General features: G+C 41.5%; 1 protein-coding gene across 1 annotated transcript in view; it reads right to left on the bottom strand.

Moving 5' to 3' along the window:
- UBAC2 (UBA domain containing 2) overlaps positions 1-18819 on the bottom strand; it is an 88434-nt gene that overhangs the window by 21537 nt on the left and 48078 nt on the right. Inside the window, exons 5-6 of the mRNA XM_082778107.1 lie at positions 9895-10018; positions 8012-8059 (exon numbers count right to left, since the gene is read on the bottom strand). Coding sequence (XP_082634233.1) covers positions 8012-8059; positions 9895-10018 — 172 coding nt within the window. The remainder of the gene's footprint in view (positions 1-8011; positions 8060-9894; positions 10019-18819) is intronic.

Below are 18819 nucleotides of genomic sequence, written 5' to 3'. Positions count from 1 at the left end.
ATATATCAAGCAAAATCTAAGAAGAGAAAATGGACAAACTGGAATATATCTGGTGCACTGCAGAAAAAAAAAAAAAGAGTGCTTACATTTTTTGTTTCTTAACATCATGGCTTACTACTGGTCCTTCACACAAAATTTCCTAACCTCTTCCCAACCCTGTCAGAAAAGCCAGCTTCCCCTCCCCTTCCCCCATGTCACTCCAAAGTTGTACACTTTTAAGAAAAAGGAAGTAGCCGTGGTTTCTCCTTTTTGTTAGGTAGACCAGATACAGAAGCTCTCCAATATTTTACCTGACAAAGAGACACATGCTCCACTACTCACTGAGATATTTTACATCTTTTATTTGATTAACACTAAAAAAGAAAATCAAAGACGCAGCAGGCAGACCGATGTCAAAAGTTATGTTGAAAATTATTTTGCCTAATGGTGAGAACTTGACAGAACCTAACGTCAGCAAATGCTAAATTACTTTGGTCTGAGAAATTTAAATAAATTCATTATATGTATTCAAGATTTTTTTTTTTTCAGGTAACAACAAAAAAAAAGGCAAACAACAGCATTCTCACAGTGAAGTGACATTTTCACACCTATTTTATCTGCTTTATCCTTAGGATGTTCCTAATTCTATCCAAATAGACTAAAACAAGGAGTTAAAGTTTGTGTCGAGATTCTGTATTTACCTTGGTCAGAGAAACACATCATTTATGAAACCAAGACAGAGCGTGTGAAAACTGCCCAGCAATAAAACCACTGCATGTGTATTTTCAGCTTGCAGTTATAACCTGCAATATAACTGTAACGTGGTGGATTATTTTGTCTGAGGTTTCTTTGGGAAGTAGTCATTAAGAGTATAAACAACCCTTTGTGATAGCTTGACAGAAAAAAAGCTCTAATAATATACTCTTTTTCACAGAATCACATTTCCTTCCCAGTTGACTCGGGGCTTATATATTTCCTAAAGACCTCGATTTTTTTTTTTTCTCTTCATTGTCCATCAACACTATCTTCATTGACCAAGTGATGAGATCTCAGTCGTCGTGATGAGACCTCAGTCATTCTTTGTGTGTGTGCAGGCGTAGATGTACTGCCATTTCAGCACAGTGTATCTATCCTGAGCTTGCATTTGTGACCTATGGGTAGGCTCCGTTGGGTCAACGGTAGAGTTCTGCAGGCAATAGTCATGATAGCGTTAACCAAATCTCTTTACCTACAAGATCACAATTGGATTTATCTGCCTCAGTGTAGACATCTACGGTTTAAAAGCCTACATATGAGCTAGTAGTTTAGAGTTGGTTTCATAGTCAACAAAGAGCACTAGGCATTGCTGAGATGTGACTCATTCTACGGCAGAAGTCTTCAAGGTACACACAGCTGAATTACTCTCACAGGTTCCCTCTCTGATCAACGAACCAGTAGATGCTTCTAGGACACATCTCATTGTAAGCTAACTGCAGCGCTGTAGTCATAACGATGTAAATGGAGAGGCTAAGAAAGGTTGGTAGAAGCAACATGCCTCTTACTGAACCAGCTGGCAAAACTGACAAAGCAGGCCAGATTTTGGACACACTAACTTTTCTGCAGATCTGAGAGAGAAATTGAAAACTTCAAAGTGAAATACAAACCAAAAGCTAAAACACATGTTTCTACGGGATCTCAGAAGTCACGGGTATAAAAGGCACAGAATCTTATGAGATATCATTAGCTTCTCCCCTCCTTTCTCGCTATTTTCTCCTTTCTTCCAGAACTGGAAATATCTGCATCCCCCTCTTCCACAAACAAATATGCCCTCACTTCCACAATAAGATCCCCTGTATGCCAGAAGTAAATGTTTTCAGCTTGGCCTTTAGATGCACCTGTCCAGACACGAGCAAGGTGTCTAAGCTCCCATGACAAAGGAGGTAAGTCAACACAGTGAACAGATCGTGGAGACATGCATCTCAAGGCCAGCCACCTACAGTCACTCAACTGAACACTGACTGACCACTGCTCACATGCAGACACCTCATGTTAGTTTTGTGTGGGATTCAGCACATCTCCTAGCTTAGATATGGTTATTTATACCTGTCTTAAATTTAGGACAGACAAAAAGACAAAAATTCTTCCTCATTTCCTAATCTCTGTTTCTCTACTGCTTTTCCATTTCTTATTTCAGGTTATGGACTTCTCAACCTACGTGCTGAGCTTCCTGAACTGAATTGCCAGCAGGTCAAAGGAAGTGATCTTTCCTCTCTCTCCACAGCTCTGGTAAGGCTGCATCTGGAACACTGTGCCCAGTTCTGCACTCCTCAGTACAAGGAAGATATGGACTGGCTGGAGGAAGTCCAGTGCAAGATGGATCAGGATGACGATTAGGGAACTGGAGCATCATTCACATGTGGAGAGGCTGATATTGCTGGGACAGTCTGTCTTGGAGAAGACTCAGGGAATTTTATCAATATAGACAAAAACTTGAAGATAAAAAACTTATTTTTTAATCAACAAGAAAGTTACAATATACTTATGAAACTATCTGTAATTTGGAAAATAGATACAAAAGGGGATGTCCTTAGAAGTCTCTCTGAAGGACACTCCCCTTTTATGTCAATTTTTCAAAACAGAAATGCACTGTGAAGTAGTCTATTGCCAGGTATTTGGATAAAAAACTCATAACGAAAATAGCAATAAAAGTATTTTTCAAGTACTATTACTGTTCCCATGAATTTACTGTATTTTACTTTACATGATATCAATATTCAAAACAGTAATGGATCATTTAGCTATTTCTTAACATTGCTTCACATTTCATACTTCTAATATGCTTTGCCCTCACCGTAGCCTTTCATAATTCAAAACTTAGAAGAATGAATTAAAGCCGTGATTTCATTTATGATAAATATTTAACTTTTATCTACCCTGAACTCAAATTCAAATATTGTTTGAATATAAATCAATAGCATAAAAACAGTTAGTGCATGGCTTTCATATTTTTACAATTATCCAAGCTCAATCCTATTAGATTGACTCTTTTTTCTTACCAAAGCACTACTACGAGGCATGTTATTAGATAACATGCTCTCTGGCCTCTCGTCCTGCAGTCTGTACGTATTCCCAGGGCTACCCCATTCCAGGTGTGGCATCTGGCACTTGCTCTTGTTCACTCCATTCAGTTTGTGATGCCCAGCTCTCCCATTTCTCAAGACCTCTCTGCAAGGCCTCTCTATCCTTGGGGGACTCAACAGCTCCTCCTAATTTAGTGTTGTCTGCAAAGTTAGTCTATAGAGTCCTGCATCCTGATCATTTATGAAAGCATTAAAGAGAACTGGCCCTAAAATGGAGCCCTGCAGAATCCCATTAATACATGGCTGCCACCCCGATGTAACCCCATTTACTATAATCCTTTGTGTCTGTTTGTTCAGGCTCAAATTTTTCACCCATCACGTTATGTATTTGCCTAGCTCTATGCTGGACATTGTCCAGAAGGATACTGTGAGAAACAGTATCAAAAGCTTTGCTAAAATCCAAAAACACTGTATAAACTGCCTTCCTTGGTCAACTAGATGAGTAACCTTGTCATAAAAGGAAATCAAGTTCCTTAAAAAGGACTTGGAACAGGATGCCCAGGGAAGTAGCTGAGTCAATATCCTCGGAGGTATTCAAAAGACGTGTAGATGTGGTGCTTGGAGACATGGTCTAGACATGGACTTGGCAGTGCTAGGTTGAAGGTTGGCCTTGAGGATCTTAGGGGTCTTTTTCAACCTAAATGATTCTATGACTTTTCACTCATGAACCCATGTTGGCTATGACCAACGACTGTGTTGTCTTTCGAGTGTTTTTCACAAACTCCCACAATAATCTTCTCCATGACTTTACCAGGCACTGCAGAGAGACTGACAGGCCTGGAATTACCAGGGTCTTCTTTCTTACCCTTCTTGAAAACTGGTACAAACTTTTTCCAGCTTCCAGTTGACTGGGACCTCTCCAGATTCCCAAGACCGTTGAGGCAGGTTTATCTTAGTCACCATTTATAATTACACAGTTACAAGGAATTCAAGGAAGACCATACTCTGACATACTTTCACACCGATTACAGATCTATGTGAGACTATATGTGAAATACTTGACTGGAAGGTGTAGAAGGTTATATGGCAAGATATGAATTTTGGAGGTAACTGCTCACTACATCACCAGACTGTTCAAAGATGCTGTTCAAGAAATTTGGCTTGTATTTAACACTAGTTTTAAGTACGTAGAAAGGATGGTATTTTAAGTGCGAATACTACACTGAGGGGCAACAGAAAACTTCCTGAAATCCCTTCTAAACATTTTTTAAAACAATAAACAGTTCAGTAAGGCTTGTTGAAAACCACTTAAAAATGTGGAAGAGGAGGAGGAGGAAGAAGAAAATCAATGATTCTTAGGTCTGGTCAGATCCTAATTGCATAATATTACTTATAAGGCAAGGACTAAAAAAATCGAAGTCCAGTTTAAAAGTTTGCCCAGTCCAATCACGTCTTATCCTACAAAGGCCAATCTATCATTGACAGGAATTCACTATAGAAAAATGCCCAAGCTGAACGACTAACAAACAGAAAGGATGAATACAGTTTGTAACAACCAGAATTGAAAACGATCCCAAGTGCACTCCTGAGCATTTAACAAGGGATGTCTGTAGTCTGTGTAAAACCAGGTTAGCAAATTCAAAACTTACACCTAAAACATCCAATAATCAGAACTAAAGTTAAAACTAAACATTCAGCAATATCTGAAATATCGATTCTCTACAGTTTTCCGATATCTAAAGTATGAAAAAGCTTTTCATACAGCCTGAGAAAAGTAAATGAGAGTGTGGTACAGAAACAATTCAGAAGGCTGTTCTATTCTGGCTGAGTAAAATCTGCAAAGATTTTTTTTTAGAAACTTCAAAATTTGTGAGGTTAACACTAGTTAAATTTCCGAAGCTTTGAGCTGAACTCTACATAAATTCAAAGCAGCTCCCAGAAGACCGAGGGGGTATTCCACATTTTGAACTTTATGCAGTGCACATCACCTTACAAACAAATAAACAAATGACTGTAGGTAAGAAGAAAGAGGCAATAACAGTACAATTACAGAACTGGCCTGGAAGCTATTTTTCCCTATGAAATACAGCCCTACCAACACAGTTAGCTGAAACCTTGGCACGTGATCTGTACGGTGACAATGTTATGTGAATGGCTGTAGGGAACTACGTGCCCCAGTGGTCGTATCTCATAAGATGGTAGCAGCCTGAATTTCCTTCTTGAAGCAGAAATACTGTAGGTTATAATTGAGTGAGCCTTGACATGCCCCTCAAAGTTCACTCCTGCAAGAGTATTTCAATGAGAAGTCTAAGATAAGAACCCAAGAGCTTTTTTTTTTAAAGGATAAAAGAGGGAGTCAAAGTTGGTGACCTACAAAGATAGATCTTACAGCAGACAGACACACCACAGCTTTTGTATTCTAGTAAGAGAACATGTGATGTTTAAAATTCCCTGTCTCCAGACACATTACATCAGTGCCTACCCATACTGTCATACATATGTGCAAACACATACGCACACAGAAGCGTTTTTGTACGTGATGAATCCCTCAAAACCACCAAAACCATGAACTCATGGAGTTCCTTTATACCCTGAGATTTTTCAGAAGTCTAAAAGCATTAACAAGGATGAACACAGAAATTTCTCTCAAGTGCCTCGTCCTGTAACTGAAAAGCCAGGTCTCATTTAGTCTAAGAGTGTTCATTGTGTGTTAACATACGCCATGTGACAATTTCAATAGACCTACAATGGGGACATCCTGAAGAGAAAGTGGGAAACTGAAAACAATACAGAAATCGTGCCGTCCATTTTAATACTCCAGATAAGCAGAAGTGCAGCAAAAGCTGAATTGCAGAACAGCATTGCGTACAGTCATATGAGTGGCTAAGTGATCTCTAGATCTAAAAATACAGTGCAGCCTACAATAGGCATTGAACTAGTGACTATGCATCACACCTAGCCGACTTGGTACTCATATATTTGCTAAATGTGTGCTACAAATGCATGAAAATTTGATTCAACAAAGATATAGGACGTTAGACAATGAAAACAGCAGTAACAATTCACAAAGTATGTAGTTTGTCGGAATGACTTAACATTGACTTGGCAACCCATGCAGTTCTGTAATTGTACACATACATACGTTATCAAGTATCTACACCTGTAGTGTTAAGAGGTGGCCCTATAATTTTTCATAATTTTCTTCAGACTACTTAATGTACTGTGAAACTTTACTCCTTTTTCCATTTTCTCAAAAGACACCAAATTGTCATTTCTAACAAAGGAGAAAATGAGTCCGCCTATTCACAGAAGCGTGACAGACACGCTGTGCAAAAATGACTGAAATTCATGTTGGACTTGATGTTCTTGAATGTCTTTTCCAACCGAAATGATTCTATGATTCTATGAACTATTTTGCAAATTGTAGCATGCATTACAAGAATGGAAGAATGCAGGTATCTGTTCATTGCAGAAAAAAAAAAAAAAAAAAGAGAGACGGAAAAAAGCCTGAGGATGACTTAATTCATCCTGACTGAAGCAATGCGAAACATTAAATATCTTTTTTAAGCTTTCCTGTGACACATGGAAAGCTCAGTTTATTCCCATGGACTTATACCTATGCAAAACAGACTGTCAACCTGCAGTTAAAAAACAATCATTTATGAAGAAGAAGAAGGAAGCTGCATTATACACCTGAATAAAACTGTACATTAAAAGGGAATTAAAATAAGAACTGACATGAAAAATAATACTAGAACATTTTTTTCAAAGACTGAAGAACCAAGTAAACATACAGTTCCTACCACCAGGAAAAGGGGGGGGGGTTAAAATGCCTTTCCTTTCCTTTTCCTTTCATTTCCTTTCCTTTCCTTCCCTCCCTGATGAACACCTGTTCAAAAGGAAGGGCTATTAAAAGAGCCAGAAGAGTAACAGGAAGGCTAGAGCGTTTGGAGGAAGTCACAGATCCTTAGTTAGGTTCAGAGGCTTGGGATGGTCTCCAGGAAAGAAACCCTGGTTTGTTAAATATTCTGTTTTCATCTATATTTATGGTAAGACCAAACTGCTGAGCAGACTTCACTGTTTACTGCTCTGTCACTTGTGTTATTTTTCCTGCCAGCTCATGGTATATTTGGAACATCCAGTGGAAATGGTAAGAGACCAACACGCTGAATTATAGCAGCAATATGTAATGTAGCCACAGGCATTTCACTCCAAGTTTGCCTAAATTCGGATTAGCAGGTTCTAATAGCAAGGACAGAATTTAAGTTTTTCATGAGATAGTCTCAATATAACGATGAGCTAATTTGGAAGAGGCGGCACTTTCACTGTTTGAAAAGCAGACAGTATTTTGAGCCAATAAATCACAGTTAGAGCTCTTAATTTCTAAGTCTGCAAAATTTTTAAAGCAGTTTATCAGTATCTAACAACTGACGTTATCTAAATGATACGAAGAAAGTGATTTCACAACTTTGCTGTCCCTATCACAGTGTGAAACAGCTATCCTACACGTGTCCTAGGAGAACAGCAAAACATGAAATCCTCACAGCAAAAAGTTAGAAGCTGCGCTCTGGAATAAACGCTTGAGGCTTGCTAAAAAAGGCTGAACAACTGGGTAAATAGAGTATATAATAAAAGCAAATGGTATTGCAGTTGGTATTTTTACCATTTCCACAATAGCTTCATTTATAGCTGTAGTGTCAAAGCTATGTCCATGGCAGTAAATTTAATTTTAGGGGTCATATAACATTGGGAACCAGTAAATATTACCCAGCTCATTTTTCTGTACGTCAGTGTACCACCAGCCAGTCAGGGCTTTACACCTTTGGAAGTTAAAAGACAAAAACTTTCTACTTGCTGTTACAATTAAAAACATTACTCAGTAATTTCGGCTCTTCCAGTCCAGAGATACTGCACTGATTGTATACGTAACAAAGTGTTTTAAGCAACACAAATTTTAAAACAGGAAGACTTACCAATCCACTTAAGGCTAAAATCCAGATGTAGGAACCAGAGGTTAAGAGCTGGAAGGTAAGAGCAGCAATTTAAAATTTACATGGCTGTTGTTGTCTGAGCTCATATGTAGCAACATTGTATAGGCGATATACTTATCATGACCATAGAAAAAGTCACAAATTTATTTCTGTGAAAATTCAGTTTAAATGAACAAATATACATTCCAGAAGCAGCAGAAGTGGAAAAAAAAAAAAACACAACACACGGGGATCCAACAATTTTGCTTCTTCTACAGAACAATACATTTTATTTTCATATAGCATACTAAGTGTAACAGGATGTCAGTTATAGGCTCCACAGAAAAACAAGTCTGAAAGACAGACAGAAGCAAAGGAAATGACTCAGCAGCAGCAGGAGAAGAGTTCCAAGTGGGGCAGTGCAAGTGAAGCTCTTAGACATGTAGCCACAGAGAGACTAAGCACGAGCATCGAAATGAAAGAAATGAAGTTCTCAGCGAGTGGCATATTTGCAGACACGAAATCAAAGAAACCAGTTGGAGTGATTTAAAAAAAAAAAATCTAGATACACCAACAGGGTTTCCCATCTCTTCTAGTAAACTGTATGTGACTCATCACCTGGAGAAGGTTATTATTAGCTGGGAAAATGGGCTAAAAATTAGGCTGATACTAGTTACTAAAATAGCTCTGCGAGAAGCAGCCTGAATGATGAAAACACCTTCACTCTAGGCTCTGACTGTGGAAAGACTGACTTGAGATAAGGGTAGAGTTTACAAATGAGGGAAAGGCAAATGAATTAGCCTCAGCCTCTGTGTGACGGCAGCGCCTGTTCTGCACGCAGGAGGGAAAGACCCCGTGAGATGCAGTGATTATCAACAGCAGTGATCTGTATCTGATCTTGTACGTATGAAAGCAAGAGGCAAGGGACACGAAGGAAAAGAGCTCAGTTATCACCGGTTTCACTAGGACTAGAATAATTATCGGTATTGATGATTTGGGGGGAGAGGAAACGGTTGTTGAAGGATCAGGAAAAAAGGGTGCTGGAGCAGAAATCGAAGGAATCCAAATGCTGAACAGCAACACGAATGAATGAAATGTTCAAGAGGAGCAGGAGCCACTGTTCTGAAACTGACCACTCATTCTAAAATACTCTGTACCACATCGCATAATGAGGGTGCTTTCCACTGCTAGTTTTAGAGCTATATTTGAGTCTCTGGAATATATAAAAATGAGTACAATTTCTCATAAGCTCACACATCTCCTGTCATTTCTAGGCTGTTGTGTTTTTTCTTAAAAAAATAAAACTGTTTCTGTACCAGTTACCAATGTTTTTCCATTCACAGTTAACATAATACTACTTGAGAGTGCTGTGCTCTACATTACATTATTTTAATTAACCTGTCACTTGGATAGAAATTAACAAGTTTATATAAAAGTGTAATTCAGCCAAATCCTTGGCTATTTACTGACAGTCTTACCACAGAAAAATACTGCATTCTATAGCTTTGTCTGAGCTCTAACAGACAAGTGGAAAATAAACAAAAACAAGACTACAAGCAAATTAGAAAGGTAAAAGATACATATGTATTGGCAACAGGTCCTGGCTCATTTTTTTAAGCACCCCCCAAATTTACAGCGTTTGTATTTTATATTGTCCTATGCATGACATTCAAGAAAGAAGACAATGGAAGAAAACATAACATGCTCAACTCTTCAGCACGTAGAAAGGCATACTAGAAACATATTTTTCAATATTTTAGTTCATGGGGAAGTCACTAGCTAAACATATGTGGAATCACACATGCAGAAGCACCAAAATCATGCAAAAGTACTAACTGCTCCATTATTAAGTCACTAAAAGATGAACAAGCAAGTACATACCATACCTGTAAACCCAGTATATAGACCAATGTCTTGTTTGTGATAGAAAAGTGTCCTAGTACTTGTGTCACCTGCACTCTTGGAATGGAGCAATAAAATGGGACAAACAGAGCAAACACGGGACCCAAGCTGCAAAAAGAAAGATACAGATGGTTAATAAGAATGATACTAGTAATATCAGTATGTAACAATAAAAGGTTATTAATCCTGTCTATGTAGTCAAAACATAGTATTGCCTTGCAAAAAAAAAAAGGTCTTCCTAGCAAATCAAATTTGATGACTTCTGGCATTCAGGATAATAGATTTAATAGATTCACTAGCAAATATTCAACTACAACTGGTGAATATCCTTGCTAAGAAGAAACAGGTGACAGAAAGTATCTTATTTCCAAGTGTTTAGGATCGGAGGCAGCAGAGAAGGCAACGTATTTACTCTAACACCCAACTGTTTCTATAAAATACAGCCCACAAAAAGAACTCTTCCGCACCAGAACAAAACACCTTTTATCCAGACAGAAAGATTATCCATCTCCCCAAAGGTCATGGAAATAACTTCACTTACGAAGCTAAGCTCCTATTATTCACCCAGGTTTAAGGTGTGACAGGATTAGACTGTAGTATTTAACCTTTTTTTTACCAGGAGAGACCCCAGTAGAACCAACTCCAAAGGCATGGCTTGGGAGTGATTCTGGAAGAAAATACTTCCTAGGGTGGAGACGGGGGGAAAAAGGCCACTTCAGACAGACAGGAAAGGAAGATGCTTTCAGATTCCAGTGAGGGGACTGGCACATCTGTACATAAGCCATTATCACCACAGAGTTTAGCCTTCTGCTGTACTCCGACCCCTCTCCAGCCCAAAGCACTGTTGGCACAGATTTGCCGGTGAACTGCTCTGCTAACTACTCAGCCACTCCTGAAGAAAAAAATCACATCAAGTCGAGTTCCTCCAGCTCCCCTGCCACTTGAACAACCCTTGCAATGTCAAAATAATAATTTCTGCACCTGGTGCATCTTGCCAGTGCGTGGCAGGGGCCACGGCCGCAGGTAGCACCCAGGCATCGAGCTCCGGCCCACGGCTGGGGTGAGGATGTCTGCGAAGCGCACACCTGCCCCAGCTGGCTCCTCACTTCTTCTTCTGACAGACATGGGATGTTCCAAAGGATAATTTTACACCACTTACCAGCTTATCGAAAGTTTCAAGACTTACGGTTTCCGCAGGCCTTTATGGGAAAGGGATCTTATCATTCTCAATGCGATTTCTGCACACGGCATAAACCAGCACCTAACTAACTCGAAGCGCTCACTCAGAAATACCTTTCCCTTCTAGAGCAGCTACTGATAGAGGTAATGCTACGTGAAACAGTGGTCTGAATATTAAAATTTTCATTTCCTGAATAACTGCCAATTACAACACCCACATCTATGAAGAAAACCTGATGATTAAGTACACAGTTCACATATTTTTACTCTTAATGGACAGTGGCTTACGACGCTTCATTATCATGTTGACTGTTATATTTGACGTTCAGCTTGCTGAAAACCTCCCTTTCTGAGGGCTTAAATATTGCTTAGTTGAAGGACATAAAAACCTTTTTAGTATCATCTGCTTCAGACAGGGTCAGGTGCATGTAAATGCACAGAGAACAACTCAGGAACTAGTGCAAAATGTTCAATTTCACACACGATCTCCCCTACATAAAGAGAACACCTGTATAACACAGCACATTCTTAAAATAAACTGAAATTATTGAAGTTGTAGGAGTAGATAAGCACAGCTACGCGACTGCTACACACAAAAATAATTCTTCATCAGACTTGCTTCCACTGTAAACAATATTCACTGATGCAAACCATGTTTTATAAGTGAAGAGAGAAGGAAAACAAAGAAAAGAGATTGATCTTTTCCCCTCTTGGAAAAGTTATTATAAATGATTTCTGTCTACAGAATGTGATTCTTTCTATCCATACCAAGTGACCTGAGGGAGTACCACAACTGTGGCACGCTTTTCAGGTTTTATTCCTCCTGTGATAAGTAGTGACTCAGACACAGAGATTTTGCATGCAAGAGTGCACTCAATCATCGGTTGGGAAATTACAAAAAGGAACTTCCCATAACTATAAGTGTGTTTTACAAAGAGATTACAGCATGTTAAAAGGTGCCCTCAGTGTTAATATTCACCATTAACATCAAAAGAAAACACAGAAGGCACCATCCCAGATCAGGGTAGGGATCCGCGTAATTTTATGTCCAGTGTCTGGCACTGCTCAGAGCCTGACAACCTAGAGGAGCTTGAGGAAATGTAGTAATAGATTTTGTTCTTAAAACTTTAAGTTAGTAGACACCACAGACAGACTTATGTCTCCAAAGACATAAAATGTTATCTTTATGGAAAAAGCTCACAGAATTTCACAGAATTTTTTTCTAGGTTGGAAGAGACCTCAAGGTCATCGAGTCCAACCTCCAACCTAACGCTAACAGCCCTCCACTAAACCATATCCCTAAGCTCTACATCTAAACGTCTTTTGAAGACTTCCAAGGATGGTGACTCCACCACTTCCCTGGGCAGCCTGTTCCAATGCCTCACAACCCTTTCAGTGAAGAAGTTCTTCCTAACATCTAGCCTAAAACTCCCCTGGCTCAACTTAAACCCATTCCCCCTCGTCCTGTCACCAGGCACGTGGGAGAACAGGCCAACCCCCCCCTCGCTACAGCCTCCCTTGATGTACCTATAGAGAGCGATAAGGTCGCCCCTGAGCCTCCTCTTCTCCAGGCTGAACAAGCCCAGCTCCCTCAGCCGCTCCTCGTAGGACTTGTTCTCCAGGCCCCTCACCAGCTTCGTCGCCCTTCTCTGCACCCGCTCAAGCACCTCGATGTCCTTCTTGTAGCGAGGGGCCCAAAACTGAACACAGTACTCGAGGTGCGGCCTCACCAGAGCTGAGTACAGGGGGACGATCACCTCCCTAGCCCTGCTGGTCACGCTGTTCCTAATACAAGCCAGGATGCCGTTGGCCTTCTTGGCCACCTGAGCACACTGCTGGCTCATATTCAGCCGACTGTCCACCATCACTCCCAGGTCCTTCTCTGCCTGGCAGCTTTCCAACCATTCCTCTCCCAGCCTGTAGCTCTGCTTGGGGTTATTGCGCCCCAGGTGCAGGACCCGGCACTTGGCCTTGTTGAACTTCATGCAGTTGACCTCAGCCCATCGGTCCAGCCTATCCAGATCCTCCTGCAGAGCTTTCCTACCCTCAAGCAGATCGACACACGCACCTAACTTGGTGTCATCTGCGAACTTACTGAGGGTGCACTCGATGCCCTCGTCCAGATCATCGATGAAGATATTAAAGAGGACCGGCCCCAGCACCGAGCCCTGGGGGACGCCACTAGTGACTGGCCTCACATCTACTATAAATAGGTATTGGACAAATACCCATTCAGGTATTGCACAGGGTACAGAGAGAGATGTCCAATATTGCTGTTAGGTTGTTCTCGTTATCACTGAAATGGCACGGTGGTCACGGCGGGTTCCTGATAACTGGAAAAATGCAAATGCCACCACCCTCTTCAAGGAGGGCAAGAAGATAATTCAGGTAGCCTCACCTCAGTCCCTCGTAAAGCTAAAGAACAAATCTCTTAGAAGCCAATTCCAGGCCTATAAAGGGCAAGGTGACTGCTAAGCCAGTATTGGTTTACCAAGGACAATCCATGTCTGGTCAATCTGATTGCTTTCTGTTGTGAGGTTGACAGGTTGGAGAAACGGGCTGACAGGAACCTTATGGATTGCAAGAGAAACAACTGTGAAGTCTTCCACCAGGGTTGGAATAACCCTCTGCAACAGTATAGCCTGGCTAGAAAACAGATTTGCAGAAAAGAAGCTGGAGAATCCTTCTTAGTCATCAGTTCCCCCTTTGCAGGGATGGCCTTTGGCTGTATTAGCAAGCACGTAGTCACCAGACCAAGATAAGTTCAGTACTTTTGAGCCTGAACCTGAACCACTGTGTCCACTGTTGGGCTCTGTGTCCACTTTTTGGGCACTACAAGAAAGGCATTGATATACTGGAACAATCCAGCTGAGGAAAACAATCGTCCAGTACTGCACCATGTTGCCCAGAGCTAGAATCTCCATCCACAGAGATACTCAAGACTCAACTGGACACAGCCCTTTGTAACCTGTTCTAGTTGGACATGCTTTGACCATGGAGTTGAACTAAATGGCTCCCAGAGGTCCTGTCAAGCCTAAATAACTCCATTATCCTGAAAATAACCAAAGTGTTGTTTCTGAAACGCTTAAGCACTAGACAGATTTCTGTTCTTGCATCTGACTGGGCAGATATAAACATCTATTCATGATATATTTGGTTTACATGGCAAGATTTTGGAACATAGGGGCTGCAGGGATGGCTTTTGTGAAAAGAGATCAAGAGTTGCACCCATGTCAAAAAGAGCCAGTTCAGTCAGCTCCAAAACAGACCTTTGGTTGGAAAGCTGAGCCAATGACCTACAACGGTTGCACCTCTGTGATAATATATGTTTAAAAGGCTAAAAAACACCTTGCAGTAGCTGTGAGTCAGACAAGTGAGAAAATATGAGAGAAGCAGCCCTGCAGGCCCCAAGGTGAGTGCAGCAGGAGGGCAGGAGGTGCTCCAGGCAGGCAGCAGCAGTTCCCCTGCGGGCTGTGGAGAGGCCCCTGGTGGAGCAGGCTGTCCCCCTGCAGCCCATGGGTCCCACATGGAGCAGATCTCCACGCTGCAGCCCCCCTGTGGGTGGAGGAGCCCCCGGTGGAGCAGGTGGATGTGGCCTGGAGGAGGCTGCGGCCCATGGAGAGCCCCCGCAGGAGCAGGCCCCGGGCCGGAGCTGCAGCCCGTGGAGAGGAGCCCACGTGGAGCAGGGGGCTGGGGGGAGCTGCCGCCCACCCGTGGGGTACCCGTGCTGGAGCAGTTTGCTCCTGGGGGATGGATGGATGGACCCCGTGGGACGGAGCTGTGTGGGAGCCGTGCTTGGAGAGCTGCTGCCTGTGAAGGAGCGGCTGAGACAAAGTGTCAGGGACTGACCGCAGCCCCCATTCCCTGTTCCCCTGTGCTGCTCGGGGGGAGTAGGTGGAAGAGTCAGGAGTGATGTTGAGAGTGGGAAGAAAGGGACTGAGGGGAAGGTTCTTTTAGTTTTGCTTTTATTTCTCAGTATCCTAGAATAATTTTAATCGGTAATAATTTAATCTTTCCCAAGATGAGTCCGTTTCACCTGTGATGGTAAATGGTGAGCAATCTCCCTGTCCTCATCTCAATCCACAACATTTTCCATTTTATTTTCCCCACTGTCCTGCTGAAGAACTGGGCAGAGAGAGAAAGAGCAGCATGGTGGGCACCTGGTGACCAGCCAAGGTTGACTCGCCTCACACGCACTGTAAATTGAAGGACTAGTTTTATTGAAGGACTACTTCAATCCTCTCTGTTTCGTCACTTTCTTTTCCTCCTCTCCTTGCCTTTCTCCCCATGCCTCAGCCCTCTGTTCCTTACGCTGACAGGACCACCAGGAACAAGGTGGTGCATACCCTGCCAAGTGCCGTGACTGGCTCCTGCCAGACACTTGAGATGCTCACGTGCAAAGAAGGGACACAGACACATATGCTGACTAAACTCAGTTTATGCCTGCCTCATGTTTAGGAAGTGAATTTTAGTCATGGTGGTGAGAAAATAACATTTTCAAAAAAACCAAAAAACTCTGAAACCCGAAAGATTAAATTCTGGAGTCTGAACACTTTGTATGGACACCACGTCCACCTCAAAGGCCTGCTGTAACAGCAGGCCCTAGGACGACTATGGTCTCATTTTGAACAGCATGCTAGATTTCAACAATTTGGTAGAGAAACAATCTCTAACAAACTTTGTGTTCTGAAACTTAGGAAGAGACGGGCAGCTAACTAAACGTTACTTCTGCAAAAATATCTGCTGCTGTCAATGGAAGTTCTGTGGGATTAAAATTTGCAGAAATACCCGGTTATTTTATTCAGAATGACTCACTACATTTGCTAACTGCGGTGCTGTTATTTCTCTTTACTTCACATAATTTAAGCTCTTTGTAAAAACATCAGCCCGACAAATTCACCACCACGTATTTTTGTGGGGCTGCAAATATCAGTTACAAAAGTGTGCTTTATCAGTAACTCAAGTTACCACGTTTATTCAGCACTCTGCATTTCTACAGGCTGTCCAGATACTGCCAAATGATGCGTAAGGTGGCAGCCTTTATTCTGAAAATGTTAAGCAGCCTCAAAAAACATTCCTTAAAAGCAGGTAACTCCCTGAAATATGACAGCCCTTGACAGCTGTGATCCTCTAACTGATGGAGGCCAGGACTACAAGCAACCATCTGTTGTACCCAACCTTCTTGCTAGACGTGAGCAGGATGCCCCAGTGCCTGAAGCTTCTTCACACCAGCAGAAACAGTAGGGTATGTTACCCAGTACTCCTGTATGTAAAAAAGATTAATATATATAAAAAAAAAAAAAGAAAAAGAAAACAACTAACAAGACAACCAAGTCACAACCCTTGGTGAATGTACATCTTGAGGAGAAAAGAAAGTTTCCTCCTTTCCACGGACATGTTAACAGATTCACTACAACTTTGGGTTCACTAAAACATGCGACCAACCAACAGATCAGTTTACAGTCCCTTTGTGAAGATAAAAGTCAGCCATCTACTGCTCCTACAAAAAAGCTTTAATTTTTAATGCCAAAACTATCTAACAATTTATTCCATAAACTGCTCAGTTCCATTTTAGACCAGTGTCACTTTCTTTTCCCTCCCTTCCCATCAGCAAGATAACCCAGAACCTTCCTTTTCTGCAGGCTAGAAGCTTTCTTCCAATTTTGCTTGCGATTTGTTTACCGCTAACAAGATGCTAACATTGTTCTTTAGCTCCTTCTACAAAGATCAGTTCATCATCATCGCCTCTCAACCTTTGTTTTGCAAAGCCTAAGATAACATCTGCTACTCTTTCACAGAAATGTTCTCTGTTGTCCTGTTCAGCTATCTGCTGGCTGACCTAGGGTACGTGATCACTTCTATACCAGCAGCCTGCTACAATACGCAACATAAAGCTTCTTCAGTGAGGTATTCTCAATAGACAGCCTTCGTGAAAGCAATTTTTGCAGACTACCAAAGACTTATACAGCTTATAGCACCACAAGGATAAAGAAAAAAAAAAAGTCACGATCCTTGTCTATTCTTTAATACGTGGGTAGCACACTGCCATTCCTGTGAAGGCCCAAACCAACCATTTTGGGGGTGATACTGATGAAACAGATAGGTATAGCCATGGCTCACCAAACCCTGTACCCTAATCAAGAATAACATCACAGCAACAACCACTGTCCTTAATAACATCAAAGACGTGTTACCCAGCTCTGTACCTGTGCTTACCCGCTGACAGCAGCAGCTTTGCATCAGCTATTTGCAGCAAGCGGTCCAAGTGACTGATGGTGACAGCTTACCAGGTAGCTCTGCTTTCGTGACTGACAGCATTACCCAAAGTCTGCGTTCAGCAAGGAAGAGGAGCTTGCACCTTTCTAAAAGGCAGGGTCTCCCTGAGAATCTCACCTTGGACTAAGTATGGGACAGAGCTTGAAGGGAGGCAGAAGGCACGTGGAGGCATGAGAATACACTGAAGGGGTTCAGATGGGTGTTTTGCTGAGGAAGAACAGTTGAACAGCTATATTGAAAATTTTAAGTGTCACAAGTTCATCGGTCTTGGGTGCTTAGCAACATCTCATTTCTCCAGTTTAACCTAACACAATTTATTTGGCCACTGGAGAGCAGACAGTAAGACCGTGACTCACTGAGGAGTCATCACTTGCTGTTCCTCAAATTCAAGTCACTTGAAAAATAACATTTGTCCACAAAAGAGATGGGTTCAGCCAGACATTAGTTCAAGACACCTGAGCTCTCTCCAAGACTTAAAAAAAAAAAAAAAAAAAAAAAAGAGTTAGTTCTGGAAGGAAGGGAAGTTTTACAGATAAGAAACTGAACTGGGACTCAGGCTGTCTGGATTCATTTTCTGGTTGATCCATAAAAACCCTGCATAAATTTCAGAAGTCACTTCTTACCTGGCGTAGTAGCTCTCTACATCTAGAATTGTAAGGCTAAATTCAATCCCTTTTATGAACTGCTCAAATACAGTAGGGACTAAGCAAGCAGACAGAAAAATAAATTATCATTGGCATCATAACACGGTGGTCAAAATATTAACTGCACTGCTTTGATGTAACCATCTCTGAAAGTCACAAATTAGTTTACTAATTTACATGTTACACTCCTTGCATGCCAAAAGCAAAACAGTAGAAGTCTGCATCCCAAAGGTAAACACAAACAAATCACCCTTTTTGACAGACATCACTTTTTGGGGTTTAAATCTTCAAATTCTGGGATGGGCAGATGCTGGAGAAACAGCAGCAGTGTGAGACAACAACCAAACAGCTAGAAAGAGAAACGGTGGAGAGGAATGCAATCTGTATCATTCAGATCAAGCAGTTAACATCCTGTGAGGCTGGGCTGGATGGGTGGCTGATGTACCAGTGTAGCTCCAAGGGTACAACCTAGTAGTGTATATTAGTCAAAGAAAAGTAGTATTTTATCAGATCGGCGCAGGAAAAGCATTTTGGTATTATTTTCATAACGCTACAGCTATTCTGAAATGATCATTTCCTTTAATATGAAGTTGTGATATTAATGTCAGCCCCTAAGCCCAGACTACAACTGCCTTTGTATCTAGAAATTTCTCATTTCGACCACATATTTTTGCTGCTGGACAGGGAACCACACTGCAGTATGACTCTGTGTACAGATGAAGCAAGTTCCCTCTGTAATTTCCCTTTGAAAAGTAAAGTCTCATTGCTTCATTTCAAGAAATTTTATTCTCTGACGAAGCTAAATAATTT

This window comes from Aythya marila, assembly GCF_965140915.1.
Source record: "Aythya marila genome assembly, chromosome: 1".
Lineage (NCBI taxonomy): Eukaryota > Metazoa > Chordata > Aves > Anseriformes > Anatidae > Aythya > Aythya marila.
The sequence above is the reverse complement of the archived record's forward strand: the minus strand, read 5'-3'. Positions and strand labels throughout refer to the sequence as shown.